General features: G+C 39.0%; 1 protein-coding gene and 1 pseudogene across 1 annotated transcript; one reads left to right on the forward strand and one right to left on the reverse strand.

Annotated features, from left to right (window-relative positions):
- Nucleotides 1–1566: 1566 nt before the first annotated feature.
- On the reverse strand, nt 1567–4433 carry LOC101041358 (elongation factor 1-gamma-like; annotated as a pseudogene).
- A 9602-nt stretch (nt 4434–14035) lies between these two features.
- C1H5orf46 (chromosome 1 C5orf46 homolog) lies at nt 14036–23581 on the forward strand. Its single transcript, XM_003933985.3, has 3 exons — nt 14036–14142; nt 18849–18993; nt 23524–23581. The coding sequence occupies exons 1-3, from the start codon at nt 14073–14075 to the stop codon at nt 23570–23572; spliced, it is 264 nt and encodes an 87-aa protein (XP_003934034.2). The 5' UTR covers nt 14036–14072; the 3' UTR covers nt 23573–23581.
- Nucleotides 23582–24686: the final 1105 nt, after the last annotated feature.

Consider the following 24686-nt stretch of genomic DNA (forward strand, 5'->3'; position numbering starts at 1 on the left):
TAAGGGAATGTTAAAATAATTCCTGTAAATACCTAACATAGACCTCACATCTGTCCCTTTCTCCAAGTCATACTGCTATTAATATTGGTTCTCAATTAATACACATGAATGATTTCCTTTTTTCTGTCTCTTTTCCCTTACATGCACCAAAATGGCCATGTGATCATGTCTTACACTCACTCCAAGCAAATTGAGAAATCTTCACTGTCAAATGAATAGAATTAATTTTTTGTTTGTTTTGAGACGAGTCTTGCCCCCTCACCCAGGCTGGAGTGCAGTAGCACGATCTCAGCTCATTGCAACCTCCGCCTGCCAGGTTCAAGAGATTCTCCTGTCTGAGCCCTCTGAGTAGCTGGGATTACAGACTAGCAACATGGCACCCAGCTAATTTTTGCATTTTTAATGTAGAGGGGATTTCACCATGTTGGCCAGGCTGATCTCGAACTCCCGACCTCAAATGATCCACCCACCTCGGCCTCCCAAAATGCTGGGATTACAGGCATGAGCCACCACGCCCGGCCTAGAATTGATTCTTTAAATAAACATTCAAACCTCTCCCTGAACTATATTCTCAGACTTAATAGCCAACACTTCTGATCCCACCACATCACTGCAACTTAACATCACTCATCACCAACTCTGAGCATATTCCGCAAAATCCCATAATCCTTCAACTAGCAGATCAAATTGCACCTTCTCCATTCTGGATGAATAGGGACAGCTTGGAGCAAATTCAAAAAAGTAGCAACAATGATAGACAGGGGACTTAAAAGCATGTTCTTTAAGGAAAGTGTGAAGAAATCGAGATGCTTACCATGGAGAAGATTTAATGATTGGAGTGCTGTAATGGGAAAATAGATGACACTTGTTGGCCAGGTCCAAGAGCAATAATGATGGCCAGTGCTTGGGAATTAGAAGACACTTTTGGCCAAAATGATTAAGAAATATTTCACCAAAGACTGGTAGAATCTTTCTTGTATTTTTTAATTAAAAATTCTTTTTTAATCAAAAAATAATTCGTGTTCAGTTATAGGATTCTTTTTTAATTGAAAAGAATTCTTTTTTACTTGAAAATTAAAATTCCTTTCAATTAAAAAAGAATCTTGTAATTGAAAATAATTCTTTTTTAATTGTTCTTTTTTCAATTCAAAATGGAAAATGTTTAAATCCATCAAAGGCTGTGCTATTTGCTTTTTACATGCATCATCGTATGTGAGTCATTTAACAAGTCTGATAGTTGTTATAATCCCCATTTCACATTTTAAAAAAAACAAAACACTTAGCTTAAATACCTTCCCCAAGATACCACAGTTAAAGACCTGGCAGAGGCGGCATCCAAACCCACTTCCGTCTGACTGCAGAGTCCATGCCATCCAGCACCTAGTAACTTGCCCTAGTCAACCGCTCATCTTTGGAAGTGTGAGAACAAAGTCTGGATTACACTCAGGGGAACAATAGAATGGGGTGCTAAGCAGCTGATGAGCAGTTGGATCAAAACATCTTTTTATTGTCAATGCTCAGTTTCCTTTAATGATCCCCATCTTCGCGAAGGGCAGGTACAGGCTGCTAGGCAATAGTAAAAAATGATCTCTTGGAGATCTTTCCCTGACTGAAGGATTGCCCAAATGCTTGAAGACGCCCTCCCAGGAAAAGTACTCTCCAACCAGTGTCTGGGTCTCCTTGCTTCCACAATCCAGTTCCCACCTTTTATATAACTCAGAGTCCACCTGCCAATCTGGACTCAGTGGAAAGGCAAACTCCTAGCCTTGGAAGACCCAGACTCCAGAAATGGAGCTGTTATTGTTCATTCCAAAGAAGATGACAGTGGCAAAGGCATCTTCTTCAGCTTATCCAATAGCTGGAACATTACAGCGATTCATGAAGAACTCATGAAGGTCTGGATGAGTTCTTCAGGGAAGCGACGCTCAGCGTACCACAGGGACCAGCCATCTTTATCAAAGTGCTCCCCAAAATATGGCAGTGCCTCAGAGAGTGGTCCTTGATGGGAGTACTTGTGCTTAAATTCATCCAGCTTGAAGATATTCTCGAGCTGCTCACATTCTTTCATCTCCGCCTCAGAAGCAGGGACGGCCACCTTTTCCCCCTGCTTCTCCTCCTTCCCCTCCTTCTCTCTTCCCATGAACCCTTCCCTTTCCATGGAGTGCCCTTTTTAGGCTGGCTCTCTGCAGACATTTTAGCATCAAAATGGACTGTGTTCTGACATAGTTTGACTTCCACCCAAGACAGCCCAGAACTGGGATTGGTAAACGTAGGTGAGGAACAAGCAGTTGGTAATGGGAAAGGCCTGGTAGAAAGAAGGCTCTAGAACCCACCTGCTTATAGTCACAACAAGGTGCAGATAACTATGTCAGCCAATGTCACTTGTTCACCCACCAGAAAAGTCTCCATCTTCAAGTGAGCATCCAGCAGCCCCAGCCCTCACCTCACCTCCTCCCCTGCATCCTGGGTGGCCTTTTTGTTGTGGTGCATTTTGCCCAAGGTGGGAACACCCAAGTACTGGCCATCATCAACAAAGCTCACTCATGCACCGCCTGGGCTGCCGCCTCTGGAAAACTTCCCCTCAGCTCCTCACTGCTCACACAGGTGGCAATAGCACTGCTCTCCCGCACAGAGAATCAGTCGTCACCCTCAAATGCTAGAGTCTTGTGGGAAGGAAATTCAGGGGTACGGTTGGTTTGGCCAAAGTGGAAAATGAAGTGGTGCATAGAGCACGTGAATCTGAGCCCCGCATTACCGAGCAGCAACGAGGAGCTGCTCATCATACACTTGCCCTCTAGTTTTCAGGACACGTGTTCAGGCTCCCAGCCACCTTGGTGATTACATAGAGAAGGCCACTCTCTCCACACTGCAGCAAAATAAACAAAAATATCTTTTTTTTTTCTTTTGAGACAGAGTTTCACTCTTGTCACCTAGCTTGGAGTGTAATGGCATGATATCTGCCCACTGCAACCTCCACCTCCCAGGTTCAAACAATTCTCCTGTTCCTGCCTCTGGAGTAGCTGGGATTACAGGCACCAGCCACCACACCCAGCTAATTTTTTTATTTTTAGTAGGGACCAAGTCTTACTATGTTGGTCAGGCTGGCCTCGAACTCCTGACCTCATGTAACTCACCTGTCTTCACCTCCCAAAGTGCTTGGATTACGGGCACGAGCCTCTGCATCCGGGGGGAAAACATCTTTGAGAACAATTACAACTGTGAGATTTTAGCCTTCCAAATCACGTGGGAACTTTAAGTTTGGATTAGTTTCACAACATTCAGAGATGAGTTTAACAGGATAGTTATGATAGAAGCAGCAGAATTAGCGAAAGGAGAGTGTGATTTCTCCTTTTATCATATGTATACCAGCATTACAGATGTGTCATATTCTGCTTTATATTAAAGTTTTTTACATTTAAGTTACTTTAGAAGTGGACAGGGGATGTCAACACCCATTTTTCACAGACATGCAAGCCCTTGGAGAGATGTGGAACCTGGTGGAATCTATTTCCTTTCATTCTGCTATCTCTAGGCACCACTATAATAAGGCTAATCCCACCATTACACTGACATTTTTCCTGTAGGTGAGTAAAGACTTCCTTGTTTCTAGATTAGTAAAGCATCCCAAACTTTATCTTCTTAGATCTCTAAGCAGTAGCCAACATACCAGGACAGTTCCTCTTTTCATAAACTCTCTCTTTCCTTGGTTTCTATGAAATCTAAGTATGCTTTTTTTTCTCTTGAGTAGCCTTTTTGAAGTTTCTCCTGCAGAGCTTTCTTTCTATGTGTGGTGCTCAAGAGCACCTAAGTGCTCTTCCCTTCTAATCCTACCCACTAGCCCTGGAGAGTCTCATCTGCTCTATGGTTTTTGTTTTTTTCTATTTGTAAAATGATGACCCCAAATCCATCTCTCCAGCGAAGTCCTCCCTTCTGGTCTTAAGGTTTATATTTACTCATACAAAATTCCTAATTACCAATCATCTCCAATGTAAAGTCTCAGAATCACTTTAAATTCAACATGTCCAATATGGAACCCATGATCTTCCCCTTGTCCCCACTGTACCTAGCTCTCTTCACTGGGTATCTACAGTAGTAGTAGTTCTCTATTGAAATGGCAATGCTTCAGGGAGGCACTTTATAATTCTATGGAGGACTGAATGTCTTAGTGGTGTTGTACCCATATTAACATACATATTATATTGTTACTTATTTTAATTCTTATTAGTATTAGCTTTAAATTTTTATGAATTTCTGAAATTATGTGTGTTAGTAGGATATTTTATCTACAGATTTTAATAGAATGGAAGGTATATTACAAAATATACGTCAAGATTGCAGCTTTAGTGTGGATAAAGTTACAAAAACTTACTGCTCAAGTCCATCCACTTAGTTACATTACCACTGGCTCTAACCCCACCTCCAAGCGCTATCATCATGGGCATTATTATGATAGCAATGTGATTATAATGATAATAATGATTTCCTAAATGGTCTCTTTGCCTTCAGTCTTGGCTCACTCTCATTTTCTACTACTGATCAAAGAAACTGGAAAATATAATCTGATCATGTCACTTCTCTATTTAAAATCCTTGCATATGGCTCTTAGAAAAAGTCCCAACGATTTTAAAAACTTCACAGAATTCTGGGTGAGTCAAGCCCTAGGTATTTTTCAGTTTCTCTTTCCTCCACTCAGTGACACCTTACTTCAAGTCCCCGTGCTACTGAACTGCTTAAGTTTCTCATTTGTTTTCATGCTTTTTCCTACCGGTAAATCCTTGCCTGACTCCCACTTATCTCTCACATCTCAGCTTAGATAACTTTTCTGGGGGAGATTTCCTTTGTCTTCGTTTACCTGTGCACAATATTCTTTTATAATAATTATAATGCTGAAGCATAATTCCCTGCTGAGTTTGTTCGTTCCCCTCCCCCCTGACTAAAATGTAGGTTCCATGGTGGCCGAGATCCAATCTACTCTTGTGCACAGTATATTTCCTGATACTTTGCAGGTTACAAAATATCTGTTGATAAATGAACAAATTAGATAAATAAGGAACCAGGTTCCTATATTTGAGACTGGAACTCTGTTAGATGCATTTTTATTAATGGTTTTCATATCAGATAGAAGTGAGTTTAAGCCCTAGCTCTGCCACTTACTAGTAGATTGACAATAGAGTAGTTAATTAAAATGTTCACACCTTAGTTTGTTTTATTGTATCATTGCTGTTGTTGGTTTTTTTTTTCTTTTTAATAATTTATAAAATGAGAATAATTATATCCACGCTGACCTACATTTAAGGATAGGGTAATTGTCAAGAATACGTGAGTTCCCACCTGGGAGCAGGCATTAGGAATGGGATTTATTTTTATTATACTCTATTGAGCCATTCAATCAAGAGAGATAAAAGGATACCTGACAGTGTACAAGTTGTTTGGGGTTTTTGTTTTTTAAATTCATCTTTGGGCTCTGGGTTGCTGTTAATGGCAACTGCTCACAGATTAGTCAAAAATAGCTTGGGGAAGGAGGCATGTAAAGAATAAAGGGTGGTGGCCAGATTACTTGTAGCCATCCTCATGCACAAACACATACCTGTCTGTCATGTATGGAAATGCCTCAGAATGTGGGCCCAGCCCAGACTTCAACAAAAGCATCTGGTTTCAAAGATTGAGGGATATAAAAACAACCTCAGAAATCACTTCTTCAGTCACAGAATGCCAGGGCTAGAAGAAACTCTAGTCATTATTCCATCCAAACTTCTCATTGAAAAATGAGGAAACTTGGACCCAGGAAGAGGGGAAAGAGATATTTAAGATTACCCAGAAAGTTTGCTGCATAACTGACGTGTCAACATAATCACTAGTTCACATATAGTCTAATCAGTACCACCACCAACAAGGGTACTATAATTTTTCCTTTATTAGAGTATAATTTACACATAAACATCAAAGTATATGTTATATACAGTTTAAATTTACTCTTTTAAGTAAGTTCTGTGAGTTTTGTCAAACACAATTTTGTCATCAGACTATACTCATCACATAAAATGTCCATCATCCAAAAGAGTCAATAATAGAGGTAACATAGATTCATTAAAAACTGTCAGTTAATCTAAAAGTGGGCCAAAAGATGGAAAATAAACATCTAGCAACACTGTAATTAAAAGCAATTATATTAATAATAACATTAATGTAAGCAATGTAAACACATTAATTATAAAACAGACAGTCAGATTATGCTTTGTACAAACAAAATCCACTTTAAATATAAGAACATAGATGAGAATAAGTGAATGCAGAAAGATATATCATCAAACACACAAAAAACTTGAACTGGTTATATTAATATGAGAACAGACAGTATTCAGAACAAGGAATATTATCAGGGATAAAAAGGAACATTGTGGCCAGTAAGCTGGCTTGTGTCTGTAATCCCAACACTTTGGAAGGCTGAGGCGGGCGGATCACGAAGTCTGGAGATCAAGACCATCTGGGTCAACATGGTAAAACCTAGTCGCTACTAAAAATAAAAAAATTAGCTGGGTGTGGTGGCATGCACCTGTAGTCCCAGCTACTTGGGAAGCGGAGGCAGGAGAATCGCTTGAACTCGGAGGCAGAGGTTGCGGTGAGCTGAGATCGTGCCACTGTACTCCAGCCTGGGTGACAGTGAGACTCTGTCTAAAAAAAAAAAAAAAAAAAAAAGGAACATTGCACATTACATAATCAGAAAGGGAGTCAATTAACTAAGAAAACATAACAATCCTACATGTATATGCAAGCAACAACAGATCCTCAAATCTATAAAGTAAAAATTGGCAGAGAAGAAAAAAGAAGTATACAAATTTAAAATTCTAATTGGAGACTTCAAAACGAGTCTCTCAGTGATTGACAGAATAAGCAGATAGAAATTCATTAAAGATACAGAAAAGCCTGAATATCACAATTAATGAAAATGACCTAATTAATCTTTATAAAATACTCTAACTTAAATATAAGTTTTTAGTAGGTGCTATTAATCAGGATAGACTTCATTGAGTCATTCAACCAACTTAACAAATTTAACAAAATTGAAATAATGCAAAGAAGGCTTTCGTAATTTAATGGCAGTGGCAAGTATATAAACAATAACTTATGACTAAATATAATAGAGATGTGTGTACAATGAGCACAGGAAAAGTGACTAATTCTACCATGGAGTAAGTCAGGGATGTGGTTACAATGTCTTTCTGAAGGTTTTAATGTGGGAAGGATGAATTGGTGGGGTTTGACTATTTCAAGCAGAACAAGTAGGGTGATAAAATAGATAAAGTTCTGGAGCATGTCTGCTAAGGTAAAACAGGAGGTGACATGGTTAGAGAGTGGTGGGAGGTGATAATGCAAACAGCATTTGTTAGACGTACATGACGCTAAGTTCCCTGTAGCATGATTTCATTCATACTTTATTTCATCGATATTTTATTTCAGATTTATTAAAATGTTATGGGACTGATGCTCTTATTATCTTTATACTGAAGATGAAGAACTAAAGTTTAGAGAATATAAGCGAACTGCCAAATCCCATTGTTAGTAGCTGAGAAGATATTAAACTATTCAACAACTAGGGTGCAAACCCCAACCCAGCCTAGTAGACTGGATATGAGCATCCCAGCACACGCCAGGTAAATACCAGTCCTGGTGAAGTCAGAAATTGAATGCAGGCTATGTGACTCTAGAAATTACTCTATACTACTCCTAAAGTAAAGCTAGAGATATTGACTGTGAACGAAATATGAAAGCCCTTATTTATATGCAGTCAAGAGCTATGAAATCATTAGAGGAATGACAGAAGATGTAAACATACTTATGTTTTAGAATGATAAAAATGGCAGCAATGTGGAGGACAGCCTGAAATGGGGAGGGGCAAACAGCAGAGAGACCTTAGATTGCTATTGCAAGAGTCAAGACAAAATCCCAAGCTACGACACTTTTTGTGGAAGTCAAAGAAGTTGATACATTTTAAGGATATTTGAGAGGAAAACTGACAGCATTTTGTGAGAAGATTGGTTCTGTGGGGAAAAAATAGTTAAAGAAAATTCACATTCTAACATAATTTGATGAATGGCAAGGTCCTTACCTGAAATTCTAATTAGGAAACAGAAAGATAGAAAAAATTCTTAGCTATGAGTTTAAATACTTAATGATTTCTTACTCCCTACCCCCAAACATTCTCTGTTCCTTTTCTCTTCTCTTGCACCTCCATTTTTTCCTTCCAACGTGTTCATTCGTTAAAATATATTTTGAGATTCAGTTAGTTCACGTCAATCTTCACTTCTAATAACACTAAAGAATTTGAGGTTCATTCCTAGAAATATGCTGTACTCTTCCATGCTTCTGCATCTTTGCAGATGCCATTCCTCTTACCTGAGGTGTCTTCTCCACACCTTGGTTGCATAGTGAACACCTACTCAGTCGCTTTTCAAGGCCCATGCAATGATATGTCTATGACCCCCTCCCACAGGCAATGTTAACCACTCCCTGCTAGGCTTCTATAGGAATCTATTCACAACTCCATTCGCATTTCTCATATTTAAATTGCAATTATTTGGTTATGTGTTTGCTTCTTCAACAAAGGTAGGTCGGGGACTGTTGTTTTGTATTTTCTTGTCCCCAGTGACTAGCAGAGTACTTGGCAAATGGTACAAGCTCAATAAATGTTCATGGAAAAAGTAGCTGTTGAATGGATCTGTGGCATGAAGATCGACGAATGTTTAAGCTGCATAGAGGAAGGTGATTAGGATACCAGAGAATGTGACCACTCCTCGCATGTAGACACCATGGGAATGGGACCCCTAGCTGAAACTGCATCCATCCCTTCCATTGCTAGTCTGAAACTTTAGCTGCAATGAACCAAGAACAAGCCAGGGGTTTATGATGTCCTTATGAGGCTTGCAAGGAGAAAACATATTCCAGATGTGATATTAAAGAGGAACCAGATCCCTTTAATAACTTCTAATTTCCACATATGATTTCAGCTTCTCACATACTACTCTTTAATCATTTATGTAACCTCTCTCAGTCCTATTCTGCACTCCCTGATCGCAGGTTTTTTAATAAGAAAACAATTATGAGGGCTTCTCCAGGTAGATTCACAAATAAATTTACCGGATGCCCTGTTAAATTTCAATTTCAGCTAAATATATAAGAAAAATTAATTTCAGCTAAACAACAAATAATTTTTAGAATAAGTATTCCTGTAAAATATTTGGTATATACTTATCCTTTAAAAATCCTCATTATTTATCTGAAATTCACATTCAGTTGGGCATCATGTATTTTATCCTACAAGGATATAAAAGACACCACGTAACCTGCGTGTTTGCTATTTCTAACTGAGCTAACTAACACATAGCGAATGAAATAGACAAGAACTATATTCAGAGGCTAATGAAAAAAGCAGAGTTGGCACAGATGAACCCGTGGGCAAACAGCTTTTAAACTGTTATTAATATGGCCAATATTAAAGGTTCTTTACAGTTATCAGGTGTTTTATTTTTATCTCCTATATCCTTGCAATGGTGCTGGTATATAGGCAGGAATTTATATTATGTCCCTTTTACAGATGTAGAAACTGAGACTCAGAGGTTATCAGTCATTTGCCAGAGTGACACAGATAATAACCAAAAGAACCTGGTTTCTCTTCTCAGAATTGTTTATTAGCTCCTTTATTCAATGTATATTTGTTGGGTATCCTTTACACACAAGGCACTATCCTAGACACCAAAGCCATCTCCCTGAACAGGACTGATCAGAATGCTTTCCTTTGGGATTTTAACATTCCTTGGAAAAAGAGACATTCAATCATCAAAATGTAAGTGCTGAGAAGAAAGAAAACAGAGTGTAGAAAAGTTAATCACATAGGGATTTTAGTTGGATTAGAGGGTCACAGAAGTTTTCAAGAACAAGACATTTTAGCTAAGACCTGAAGTTATGAGGGACAAACCAAGAGAAAAGGAAGAATGAGAGCAACAAGCAGGGGAAACAGAGGGGATTGAATCAGGGCCGTGCAAAGAGCCGGTGTTACTGACAGGAATCGAGGCCGGCTATCCTGACACTCAGGACAGTGCTAATTTTTTGACACCAGACCACCAAAAGCAGCTGATTTGGGATTTGTCTGTTTGCCCTCGCCAGCTGCTATTCCTAAGAAGTCAGGAAATTTCCATCTTGAGTTGCCATATCTACAGCCTTCACTTGCCTATAGAGTGTCCTTGTGATGAATTAGAAAAATATGCCCCCTTTCCCAGGCAAACACAGCAATGTGTCCGGATCCATGACCTAACTGATAGAGGACACTTGAATGTCATTCTCTCACTACCCCCTTGGACAATTACAGTGCTCGGTCATCCGCAGTGACCCTGATGACATAAATCTACCTCACCGAAGGCCTTCTAATGTCTAGATTTCATTAGAGACTCTGGCCCTGTCTCTCCTGATCTAGAGTATAGATTCACAACCCTTTGTACAAGAGAGACAAGGCCAGTGTCTTCTTGAGATGAGATGGGGAGACCTGGGAAGATCATACCACACACGGTGCAAGCAGAGCTTCCTGATTACTTTCCAGAAGTGGTTCAATGCCTTGTGAAGAGTATTAACTAGGAAGTAAGAGGCATTGCCCTAGCCTTGGCTCTGAGATGCTGGATGAACCTCCTTTTGTCCATACTTCAGTTAATTTTCCCATTTTTATAATGGTCTTTGACGCATGCAAAGTATAAGTATTGGTTAATCAATAAGTTTAGGTATCCCCAAGTCCACATCCCAATTAACTGAATTTATAGCATTCTTCAGGATAACCAGTATCATCTAGACTTGAACCAAACTTTATTCTCTTGCACATATTGAAAAGGAAGATTATTTTACACCTGAGATACATAGCAGCATGACAAATTCAATATTCTGTTTCACCAAGTGCAAATATATTTAATCCAGTTAACTGTTTCTTCTTTAAGAAAATAAAAGATGGTAAGGTAGACGTTGTTCAAGGGGAACCGTGGTGATGGGTATAGGTATAGAGAACACTGCAATGGAGACCGGCAGTGAGAGAGAGTGATTTGTCTAAATCAACTCCAAAACTGCCTTTTTTCATCTTTTTTTAGGGGGAGTATTTGCCATGTGCTTCTGGTAATACGTATTAAACTCTAAAATAGGTAGTTTTGCCTTCGAGAAGCCTACAGCCTATTGGTAAAGACATTTAAACAGAGATCTGTCAGGTACATCAGAGGATCACCTATCTCCGTCTGGAAGAACTGGAACAAACTTTCAGAGGAGGTGAAGTCAAAGGTGAGACCAAGGCCAAGCACCAGAGTAGGCTCCATGAGGATTCATAAGTAATAAAACATTTTTCTCCTGAGACCCACAGGTTAGGAATTGGCCTAAGTGTCCATCAAAAGATGAATAGAAAAAGAAACTGTGATATGTATACACTGGAATACTATTTACTATACAGCCTTAAGAAAAGAAGGAAATCCTATCATTTGCAACACAGTTGAATCTGGAGGACATTACGTTATATGAAATAAATCAGGCACTGAAAGACAAGGAAAGACAAATAAATATCACATGATCTCATTTACATGTGAACTCTAATCAAGATGAACTCAGAGGCAGAAAGTAGAATGATGGTTACCAGAGACTGGGAGTTGGGTGGTGGGAGAGATCGGGGAGATGTTGGTCAAAACATATAAAATTTGAGTTAAACAGGAGGAATAAGTTTGAGACATCTATTGTACATCATGTTGGCTACGGTTAATAACATTGTATTGTATACTTAAAAATTGCTAAGAGCAGATTTTAAGTGTTCTCACCACACACACAAAAAAGATAAGTATGAGTAATCTGTGCATTAAATAGCTTCGTATAGGCTTTCCACAATGTATGCATATTTCAAAACATTATATTGTGCACCACAAATATGTACAATATTTTCCCAATAAACAAATAAATAGACATAAAAGCTGAAAGAGAAGAGAGCTATTAAAACAGTTATCCTATGAGAACGCATGGACACATTTGGGGGAGCAACGCACACTGGGGCCTGTCAGGGGGCGGGTAAAGGAGAGCATTAGGAAGAATAACTAATGGATGCTGGGCTTAATACCTAGGTGACTGCCGGGCACGGTGGCTCACACCTGTAATCCCAACACATTGGGAGGCAGAGGCGGGCTGATCACGAGGTAAGGAGATCAAGACCATCCTGGCCAATATAGTGAAACCTAGTCTGTAATAAAAATACGAAAATTAGCCAGGTGTGGTGGTACATGCCTATAATCCCAGCTACTCGGGAGGCTGAGGCAGGAGAATCGCTTGAACCAGAGAGTCGGAGGTTGCAGTGAGCCGAGATCACACCACTGCACTCCTGCACTCCAGCCTGGTGACAGAGTGAGACTCCATCTCAAAAAATAAAAAAATAAAAAGCCAAGTCACTAGTTGGTCTGTGCAGCAAATCATCATGGCACACATTTACCTATATAACAAACCTGCACATCCTTCTGGCTTCGTGCGTAGCCCGGAACTTCAAAGAAAAGTTAATTTAAAAAAGAGAGGAAAATAAAAGTAAAATAAATAAAATAAAACAGTTTTTGTTGTTTTTGAGACAGATTCTCACTCTGTCGCCCAGGCTGGAATGCAGTGCTCCGATCTCAGCTTACTAAACCTCCACCTCCTGTGTTCAAGCTATTCTCCTGCCTCAGCATCCTGAGTACTGGGATTACAGGAACCCACCACTATGCCCAGCTAATTTTTTGTATATTTAGTACAGGGCAGGGTTTCACCATGTTGGCTAGGCTGGTCTTGAACTCCTGATCTTGTGATTCAGCCTCCTTGGCCTCCCAAAGTGCTGGGATTACAGGCGTGGGCCACTGTGCCAGGCCAACACTTAGTTCTTATCCAATGGGATCCAGCATCCTATAGAACAGATAATGAAGCAACAGACTCGATCTGGAGGAGGGTAGAGAGGTTATCATGAATGTTTCACAGAGAAGGGGCATTTTTTTTTAATTGTACATTAAGTTCTGGGGTACATGTGCAGATCGTGCAGGGTTGTTGCATAGGTACGCACATGCCATGACGGTTTGCTGCCTCCATCCCCCTGTCACCGACATCAGGCATTTCTCCCAGTGTTATCCCTCCCCAACTTCCCAACACCCCTCTGTCCTCCCCTAGCCCCCAAGCCCCCAACATACCCCAGTGTGTGATGTTCCCCTCCCTATGTCCGTGTGTTCTCATCGTTCAACACCCACCTATGAGTGAGAACATGTGGCGTTTTGTTTTCTGTTCTTGTGTCGGTTTGCTGAAAATGATGGTTTCCAGATTCATCCATGTCCCTACAAAGGACATGAACTTATACTTTTCATGGGCGCATAGTATTCCATGGTGTATATGTGCCACATTTTCTTTATTCAGTTTATCATTGATGGGCATTTGGGATTACTGGGTATATACCCAAAGGATTATAAATCATTCTATTATAAAGATACATGCATATGTATGTTCATTGCAGCACTGTTTACAACAGCAAAGGGGCATTTGAACTGAGAATACATACGATTAATCCAAAGGGAGACAAGAGGGAGGGTATCTGAGGAAGAAGGAGGAGCAAGAGCAGAGGCATGGGGTGTGAAAGGGCATGCCCATGTGGGAGCAAAGGATTGTCTCAGAGCATGTGGGAAGGCACAGAGTGTACAGGGAGGGAGTCAGCATGCCTTGCCAATCTGTTTTGTTGCCTGCTGCTTGGCACTGATGAGTAATTCTACCTGATATCCCTCTAATAAGGCTCATTGAAACGAGCCTTAAGAGATTCCCTCCAGAACCCTTTATAGGTACAAATTTTAAAAATCAAGAGAGATTTCTTTCCCTATATGAAAAACGTTTGGTTTGAATGATAGGGCAGGGCTCATTAATACAGATCCAAAAGCAAGCTATGCAGACATCTTGTGCAACATCTAAATTCCAAAGCTGATGATGTCACATATGTGCCCTATAAATATGGAGCACTGTTTCAGATGTGTCTGAACAATTTATGTGCACCAGTACCCAGTGCTACCAGAATGGCTATCTCAGTACTTCGGCTAACAGTTGTCCTGGGACTGCTTGTCTTAATCCTGACCTGCTATGCAGGTAAGTGCTTCTGATCACAGCCCATGAATTGTTCAATAGTTGGCAGTGACTACAGAAAGTTGGTGGCACTGATTCAGAACATAAAAGGAAGAAGGGGCCTTTGGGCACTGCAGAAAGAGCACTGGCCTGGGAGACAAGAGTTGCACGTCTAACATAAAGAAAGTAGGATTTTAATAAAAACCTAGCCTCTATTTTCAGTGGATGAATGAAGTTCGAAATTTTTTATATAATCTTACGATATAATGACACTATTCTAGTATAAATTCCATAGGAGCTGAGTGGCATTTATATTTTGATAAATATAGCTAATAATATTCAGTGATGAAGAATATGTACTCTGGAATAAAACTCCTAGGCCTGGCTCTACCACTCACAAGAAATGTGACTTTAGAAATGCTATTCAATGTCTCTAGGCCTCACATACAAATGGGGACATTCAACTTTCTCATAAAGCTATCATGAAAACTGAATAAAAGGAATGAAACAAATTAGAAGAGTAACTGGTTGATAATAAGCACACAATAAATGTTGCCTACTATTGTTGTCATGTATAATCTCATTTGGTTCTCATAATAATCCAGCCATGTAAACATGCACAGTTTCATCATTTTCCTTTCTACAGGTTAATAAACTCAGCTTGCAGCGAGCAAATTACTTGAGCACACAGACAGGTGGAGGGGGCACCTGGGACTGAAACCTAACTTCCTAGATTCTTTCTGCTATTATTGAGCAATGGCTTATTTCCCATCTTTTCCCAGCACACAGAAGCTCAGGCTGTATGCTGCCTTCTCATTAAATAATTTATTTTTGTCTGCAAAAGACTGTGAGTGCCACTCAGAATGACAGGCCAGAAGGCAGAGAGAGTGCAAATCTTTAGTAACAGAGTCCTATGAATGTAACTTGGCTGAACAACACACAGCAGACATTATAACAGAATTACTCTAGATATGGCCACAGAGATTGTTAAGTCCATTCCACTCCTAAAGCTACCACTATAGTGAAGTGAAAGATGAGATTTGATACCAAAGACCGGTTGCCGCACTGTCTCTCATAAACTCTGAAACTGTTTACATCAGTTCACTGCTTTAAACCTCAGTTTCTTTATCTGTAAAATGGGATAACTATCAACTTCGCCAGGCCAAATGAATTCACTTTTATAATTACTTTGTAAACTATAAAAACTACAAATGTTAGCAATACTGTTTGTTAAGAACATTATATTCACATTCACTAAGAAACTCAACAAGGTAGTTACTGTAAATAAAGGCTTTCTCATAGTATAGTTAAAAAGAAATCAAACTGTTGCCTTTGAAGATTTGTTGCTAGGATATAAATTTCTTGATATTTTAATAATGTTTTAAAAATTTATATGATCTTCTAAAGCACTAGAGGAGAAAGTGAATTATAAACAATTTTGTTGCTCTTAATATTAATAGTAACAATAAAACAGAATATTTATTCATTCATTCATTATTTATTTATTTATATAAGGTAAGTTCACCTTGGGTTTGGTACTGTTATAGATGGTATATATATATCTGTATGTATATATGATGTGTGTGTGTGTTTGTGTGTGTGTGTGTATCTATCTATATGTATGTGTGTGTGTATATATATATATATAAATACCTTTCAATCCTGACAATATATGAGAAAACTGAGAGATAGCAAAGTTAAGGACTGTGTGCAAGTTTACATGGCTAATTTTTTGTTAAAGGCAGGAATCAGACAGGTATATAAAACTCCAGAGCATGTAATCCACCATACTTTAATACCTCTCAATATGTATGGTGTTCACGGGCAAAAGCTGAGATTCTGATTTCCACCCACTCCAATCCCAGGCTTCTTGCATCTTGAAAGGCTGGCATTTAGTGTCATATTAAAATAACAAGTCAATAGAATTTATTTTGCAAGTAGCTAGATAGAAACACGGGAAATAATCTCATCTTTCACGTAAGAAATTACTGCTTCGCGCTTGGTAAATGTCTTTACGAAACAATTGTTTGGAGGCTGTATTATATAATGTGAATAATATGATTTGTGGAGTTAAGAAAAACATTAGGTTCAAACCGTGAATCAGCTACTTTCTAGATGAGTGATTTCAGGTGAGTCATTTAATTTTCCTGATCATCTGTCTTCTCTCCTATAAAACTGTGATACCACTACTGAGCTGAATGAAGATTAAGGCATGTGCTAAAAGCACTGGTGTATTATCTGCTCAATAGGTACTCTACACAAGACTTCTGCTTCCATCTCCTTCCCACGATAAAAACAAACCAATTCTGAGTACCAGGGTTGCCCAGCACTTTATGTGAAGCTCATATCTATTGTCCTTTTTTACCTTGACTCTTAGCATAACTATGTACATAATAGTAGGCTCGGGCTGGGCACGATGGCTCACAGCTGCAATCCCAGAACTTCGGGAGGCCGACATGGGCAGATCGTTCAAGCCCAGGGGTTTGAGACCAGCCTGGGCAACATCTCTATGCAAAATACAAGAATCAGCCAGCTGTGATGGCATGTGCCTGTAGTCTCTGCTACTCAGGAGGCTGAGGTGGGAGGATCTCTTGAGCCCAGGAGGTTGAAGTTGCAGTGAACTGTAGTCACGTTGCTGCCCTCCAGCCTGGGTGAGAGAGCGAAGCCCTGTCTCAAAAATAAAAAAATTAAAAAGTAGGTTCAAAAATACTTTCTAAATGAAGGAACCAACAATTGGATATATGGATACATGATGATTAGTATATTGATTTTAGTTACAAGTCCCAAATGGTGATTCTGTCAAATCTTTGGTTATGTCATAGTAAACAATAAATACTTACAGAATTCCCTACCAATCTTTTTACTAATAGTTTCCATTTTAGGATTTAATTTAAATGTAAAGTTTCTGACATAATTTGATAGCCTCCACAAGAAAGGTAGTTACATTTTTTAAAAATCCAAAGTCAGGGGTACATTGTCTAGAAGTTGGGATTTCTTGAGTTAAAACTTGTGGTGAGGTTGCCAGATAAAATACAAGATACCCTGTTAGATTTAGACTTCTGATAAACAATGAATAATCTTTTAACATCAGTGTGCCCTAATTATTGCATGGATTATTCTTATAGTACCAGAAAAGCATTTGTTGTTTATCTGAAATTTAAATTTAACTAGGCATGCTGTATTTTTATTTACCCAGTCTGATAACACTACTTGTCAGGGTACAATAAAATTAATAAATAAAAGTCCCACTTTATCCTGTGACCAGGGCTCAGAGGGGAGACCACATGTAGCTGCTGTCAGTCATCCATCTCTTCTCATCTCCTGAAAATAAAGACAACTAAGCAAAGTCAAAAAGCCTGCAAGGGATCTTGAATGTAATCAACTTCACTCTGGATCCTTGGCCCTCGTTCCAAAGGGCGCTTAAGCGTCTAGTGTAAGAAGCCTGCAGTTATGGTCCCAGCATTTTTCTTACTCTCTGTGAGGTCTTCTGTAAGCCACTCAATCTTCACTTTCTCAGTCCAGTGAGCTAAAAAATGCATACTCTATAAGATAGGTCTGCGGGTAAAATTACACAACATTTGTAAAATTGCTATTTCCAAAACTATTAGGTGATATGAAAGTGATAGAATTTCTTCATCATCATTATTGTTATTCTATTTTGAATCTTCTAAAAGAAGCGCAAACTGCATAACTTTTCTGAATTTCTTTGTCATCATTATTGCTATATTATTTTGAACCTTCTTTAAAAAAAGTGCAAACTGTGTAACTTTTTCTTCAAAGACTGTGCAGCTCATCACAGAGTACTTTAGAATCCAAATTTTAATGCCAAACTGACATGGTTTGAATTGTATTTCTGCCACTTACTAACTATGTGACTTCGAAACAGTTTTTAAACATCTCTCAAGTTATATTTCTTTATATTTAAATTGGGATAATTGTTCCTGCCTTGCAGAGTCACTATGAGGATAAAATGAGACAATTCATGTAGATTATCATAGGCATGTACTCAGCAAATGCTACTCATTGATATTTCAGTTTTATTTATTTATTGTATTTCTTAGAGACAGAATCTCACTCTGTCACCCAGAAGCTTGGAGTGCAGTTGAACGATCATGGCTCATTGCAGCTTCTGTCTTCTGGGCTCAGGTGATCCTCCTGCCTTCACCTCCCAAGTAGCTGGGCTTACAGGTGTGCACCACCCCACCTGGCTACTTTTTACATTTTTTAGAGATGGAAGACTCATAATGTTACCCAGGCTGGTGTCAAATTCCTGGCCTCAAGCAATCCTCCCATCTCACCCTCCCAAAGGGCTGGGATTACAGGCACGAGCCACCCCACCCAGCTGATAATTCATCTTTAATATTATTATTACCATGAGCATGGAGATCAGATGGAAAAACAGACATTCTGGATGTCAGTCCTGGCACTGGCACTTCCTTGCTGCTTAACTCTGGGATAGGTACTTAGCCTCTGAGCTGTGGTTTTTTTTTTCACTCACAAGGCAGTGCCAGTGTCTACCTGTTAATCTATTAGTTTGTTTTTAGAAATAAATGAGATAATGTATGTGAAGATTTTAACCAGACAAGCATGAAATGTTTGAGCAATATACTCATATAAAGCTATGAAATTCGTAAGTGGGCCACAAAAAATCCTAAGGGTTCCCCACATGGAAAGGAGACTTCCTTCTTTGTTGCTGAGAATCACCTCTGAGATTCCGTTCTGTTTTTCAGATGACAAACCAGACAAGCCAGACGACAAGCCAGACGACTCAGGCAAAGACCCAAAGCCAGACTTCCCCAAATTCCTAAACCTCCTGGGTACAGAGATCATTGAGAATGCGGTCGAGTTCATCCTCCGCTCCATGTCCAGGAGCGCGTAAGCACTGAGACAAACCTTGTTTTTTGTCAAGTTCAATGTTGGTAATGACCACACAATGACCACATGGCATTAAAATACATGAGAAATGAAATCTGTGGCACAAGCGAATGTGTTATTTTTCATTGAAAAATGTTGCCCTACTGAAGATATATTTTGCATCTGAATTAATTGCCCTCAACTTTTTGGGGATAAGCACATTCTCATCAAGTGGTTCCATCAGAATTTTTTTTTTCTTTTTTTAATCTCAAGACTAAATAGGAAAGAGGAAAAGCACTAAAGAACAAAAAGTCAGGCTCTGATCCTAACTCAGGTGCTGTTTTACTAGGTGGTCTTGAACAAAGCCCTCCCACTCTGAAGGCCTCCGTTTGCTCACATTTTAACTGTAAAGTTAAAACAATAGATGGCCCACCCCATGCAAGCACTGTGATTATGTGATGCCGGTAAGAGGTAATGATACGTTCATTCATGATGGGTGTGATGAGTCCTGCCTATATTTTCCAGCTTGAGTAGCTCAAGAAGGCTAGCAGATACAGTAGACAATCTCTTTAGAGGCAATCTAGAGAACCTCTCAGCATTGGTGTTGGTTTTCATCATGAGGGATTGCCTTAGGATAAATCACCAGTCCCAGAGTCTTCCCAGTGTCCTCAGCCTGCTTCCAAGCCTGTGTCTAATTCCCAATACATCTATTTTTTTTTTCTGCCTGCATAGTTCTGATTTAACACTACTACCTCACCGTATGCTTTATTTCCCCCATATTAATCTCCCCAATTTCAGCGCTTCAGGTTGAAATTCAGTCTTCTGAACTCCCAGGTGCTTTCAATCTCCACCACTCTGAGCCTCTGCTCTCTAATTTTCACCTTTATAGATCCTGAAGCAGCGTTTGACTAGGTGTGGTCTATCTACCTGTTTCAGAATCCCTTGGGGGAATTTATTTTTTAAAATGCAGACTTCTGCATCCCATTTTGCATCTTTCTGGGGACAAGGCCATGGACATGTCTTTCAACAAGCGTTTCAGGTAATTCTGGTATACAGAAATTTTTGAAAGCCATGCCCTTGATCAGATGTTCTGGGCTGCATAGACCAGCTTTAAAGTCCCACAAAGCCTTTACATTTTTATTAATATTTTATGTCAATGTGATTTTTTTTTTTTTTTTTTTTTTTTTTTTTTTTTGCATTTTCCTGGGGAAAGTGCTCATGACTTCTGTTAGATTCTCAAAGGGGTCTTTAACCAATAGCAGATTAAGAACCACTTCCATGTAGGAGTAATTAGGGGTTTTGTAATCTCTGATCTTCTTAAATGGATAGATTGTCATCTGATTGGGCAGGGTCATGCAATCCTGCTCTACAAACTGTTAAAACTCACAGGTGTTCTTTTAATTGTTACATATCCTACTGTCGTTGCTTTTGCAACTGTTGCCTTTCCAAGATTGTTAATTTAAACAGAAAGGAAAGTCAGAAGCCAACAACAGGAGCACCACCCATTAGATACAAACTAAAGATTAGGCTCCAATTGAATGAGTATTGTTATGTTAACACAGCAAAGCAAGGAGTTAGAGCTAATAGTTCTTTTCATTCCTTTCCTCCGGAATTTTCCAAGTATAAAACAGAACTTTTTCCTCTGGGTTCACCATAAAAGTCAACTCTCTGATATGCTAAAGAATTACTGTCCACTCTAGGGCTCAGACAAGCACTTCATCTACTGTTTCCCTTTCCCTCATTATGTTCTGGGTAAATGGTCTTCTTTCTGTTGCTAGAACGTATTAGCATCTAAGGCTTTCTTCCCTTGCTCTCCCTCCTTCTAAAATACTCTCATTTTCTCATGGTTAATGCTTGGGCCTGCGGCTAATCTGAAAGTCATTTTCAAAGAAAGCGATGCTATGACCATTCTTATTAATACTGTCTTCCTCCACTCCCACTGCCTGTTACTATCACTGTACCTTGTTATATTGTCATTATAATATTTGTTACCATCTGAAGTGACTTATTTATTTTTCATCAGTAGCTAAGTGAAAGTAGAGACCAGATCACCTGTCTGGCTGGTTGCAAGAGCACAGTATCTGGCACATAGCATCAGGCACTTGATAAGGAAAGATATCTTGCGGATCAGACCCAAAGCCCATCTACCTCAATTTGACTGAGGAATCCTGAAGGATCTTTGCTCAAAGACACAGCCATGTCTGGTCAAGAGATCGATGTAGCGGGTGGTAGAGTCAGGACCCATGACATACCTATAACTCCCCATTCAAGGGAAGAGCACAAGCAAAATAGGGAGTGGGCGATAGGAGGAGACCACCAGAAAGTATTGCTAAACATTTAATATGTACAAAGTGGGGACACAGACTGTGAAGGAAAAATCAAGACAGTCAATCCCTTCTCCTCAAATTCACTTTATGGTGAAATTACATAAGCCAATGCACAGTGCAATAACTAAAAATGCCTAGTAAGATGAATGTCAGCCGAATATCACGGGCAGTTTCCAGCGAAAGGAGCTGTCAGTGGGGACACTGGGCTTAGGGAAGTGTTTATGGCAAAGGCAAGATGTAATTTGGGTCTTGAATGATCAAACAAGTTTTGATTTGAAAGAGAGAATGAGAGAAGTAATGACGATTCATAAAGGTTGGAATTTTGCTTTATTTATTCCAATATGTCTGATGCCTAAGTGGTATGTCAGATGCAAAATAAATGCTAGAGACATGCTTTTGGGACAGTGAATAGAGCAGATTGTTCTCTCCACTTGCTTTTGGATTATCTTGGAGCTACAGCAACTGTATTTTGCTCATCATTTTTCTGGAAAATATATATATTATTAACTCCTCTCACCCTTTGAGAGCCCTTAATTCTTCGGAATATTTTCCCCTCATGGTTCCATGACATATTTCCCTGGTTCTCTCTCTACTGCTAGCCATTCTTTCTCAATCTTTTCGTTTAACTTTTCTTCATGCACCTGCCCTCTGAATGTCATTGTTCCTTAGGATTCCAAATGTGCTTGGTTTTTCACATTGCAGCTTACCCATTGGGAATACTGCCTATAATCTAATGAGTTTCAAATTCACATTTCTGTTGCAATTTGTTCCTGAGCACCAAATGAAATAACTGATAGCTTGCAGTAAATCTCCATCGTTTTCCTCCCAATATTTCAAATTCTACTGGTCTAAACCCAAGTCCATCATGTCACTCAAAACCCTCCTCCATATCTCACTAAGTCACATAATCATCCACAAGAAATCCAGAAACCTAAGGATCTTCTCGAATCTTTGCTGCTCATCATCACCTTCATTGAATCCTGAATATTCTACCCTACATACCTTCCTCAGGTATATGTATATGTACCATATGTACATTTCTCTTCCTCAGCTCCACTGACTAGCTGTTCAAGTTGAGTCCTTCATCATCTCTTTCCCAAGTTATTTTTATTGGATTTTGAATAAGTTCCACTTTTTCTGTCTCACCAATTCATCTTCTACCTACTACCAAAACTTTATATCAAAAAAATGTAAATTTGGTCATATCACTGTCAGGCTTGAAAGTTTTTCATGAATTTCCATTGCCTCCAAAATCCAAGCGAATGCATTAGGCTAATGTCAAAGGTCCTTCTCTGATGCCAATGTATCTTTCAGTCACAATCTTTACCCCTGCAACCTGAAGCCCCAATGACAAATGAGTTTCATCTCAGAGCAAATCATGATTGTATAACCCCCCAATATCTGTTCATGTGATTTTTCCCTCTGCCGAAAATGCCTAGCACTCACGCTGAAACCCCACTCTGTTCACTTGGCAAGTCTAATCATTTTCTAAAGCCCAATTCAAAAACAAACTCAAAAAAAGTCACAGACACTTACCATTAGAAATTTCTGTTTTTCATATTCAGGGATTTCATAATGTTTTGCAGAAATATTCATAGCAACTTTTATCCCCCACATTGTTTTAAATTACTTGTATCTGAGGTGTCTGTTTTCTCTACTAGACTATGATTCACAAACGATATTTTAGTTATCTTTTACTGTCTCAGCAGATACCCTGCTACCCAGTTCTTGAGCCATAGTGCAGTGTTTCTAGCATTTAGTAATTACTCTGGAGAGCCAAGTTTTCAACTGTTCTTTGCAATGTACCAGCAATGTGCTTTGGACAGGTTGTTTAATCTTTGAGCTTCAAAGGTTTTCTCACACATAAAAAGAGATAATAAAAATGCATTCAACAAATATTAATTCTACTATTTGCCACGGACTGTTCTAGGCCCTGGGAATATATTACTGAAAAAAAACAAAACAAAAATATATGCCTTTATGGAGTTTGTGTGTGAATAGGTACCTAACGAGTGGGTTTATTGGCAGATGCAAAAAGATACTTATGCATAAATTGCTTGTCTACTATAAACTTTTATGGAAATTGTAGGTCTCATTTCTTTCTGACATAGAAAAATCTAGAGAAGAACAGTATGGTTCAAACATAATACAACACCTTAGTGATCATTCTAACACTCCTATTCAGTCTGAATCATAATTCTTATTTTCTCTTTTTTTTTTCAAGAGGATTTATGGAATTTGATGATAATCGAGGAAAGCATTCATCAAAGTGACATCCTCAGGTGATTTTTTAACTTAAAATTTACAACTGAAATATCAGTGTATTGGACAAAGGAAAAAGGATCTGTCTAGTTTTATTTAATAATTTTGGTACCCATGTCTGTCTACAAGCAGAAAAGGTACATTTTAAAAAAATTCTTGCTGTCATTTTTAAAAATCAATTTTAAGTGAATGTATTTTTATCATGTAAAAGTTTCTAACAATACAATTTTCTTAAGAGAGGAGGCACAACTGTGAGATGAAGTGAATAAGCATGGCAGGATTGGAAACCTGGTCCCTGTCACAACTGCTAGGAGCTTGCTTTGAACAAGTTCAGCCTGTGAAATGAGGGGCTAGCACACACTAACAATCTAAAGACCCATGTAATCATGCAGCTAGTTGCTCCTGAGAAGAATGAAATTTGCTGAACCTAATTCAAAGAAAAAGGATAACAAACTCTATCTCATGCAGTTGAATTTATGGGCAAACAATATAGTTTAGAGTGCTCAGAAATACTTGCTTTTTCTGTACTCAAGTCTCTCCTGAAAATGAATATTGAACAATAAAAACAGAAGTTTTAGATCTGGAAAAGTAGTAATATCAGTAGCTGATATGAACTGTATTGTTATTCTGTTTTAAGGCATTAAGCTAAGTGATGAATGCCTAAGTGCTATGTAGTATTTAATTTAATTCATAATCACTATGAAAAATAGATATTATTCTTTTTTTTTTTTTTTTTTGAGATGGAGTTTCACTCTTGTTACCCAGGCTGGAGTGCAATGGCTTGATATCGGCTCACTGCAACCTCCGTCTCCTGGGTTCAAGCAATTCTCCTGCCTCAGCCTCCCAAGTAGCTGGTACTACAGGCGTGTGCCACCATGCCCAGCTAATTTTTGTATTTTTAGTAGAGACGGGGTTTCACCATGTTGACCAGGATGGTCTTGAACTCTTGACCTCGTGATCCACCCATCTCAGCCTCCCAAAGTGCTGGGATTATAGGCGTGAGCCACCTCACCTAGCCTAAATAGATATTATTGTTAAATTTTATAAATAAGGAAATAAGGGCTCAGGAGGTTTGCTAGTATGGCCATATTAATAAAGGAGGAGGACAGAATTTGAACTCAAGTA

This window comes from Saimiri boliviensis, chromosome 1, assembly GCF_048565385.1.
Source record: "Saimiri boliviensis isolate mSaiBol1 chromosome 1, mSaiBol1.pri, whole genome shotgun sequence".
In the NCBI taxonomy this organism is placed as follows: domain Eukaryota; kingdom Metazoa; phylum Chordata; class Mammalia; order Primates; family Cebidae; genus Saimiri; species Saimiri boliviensis.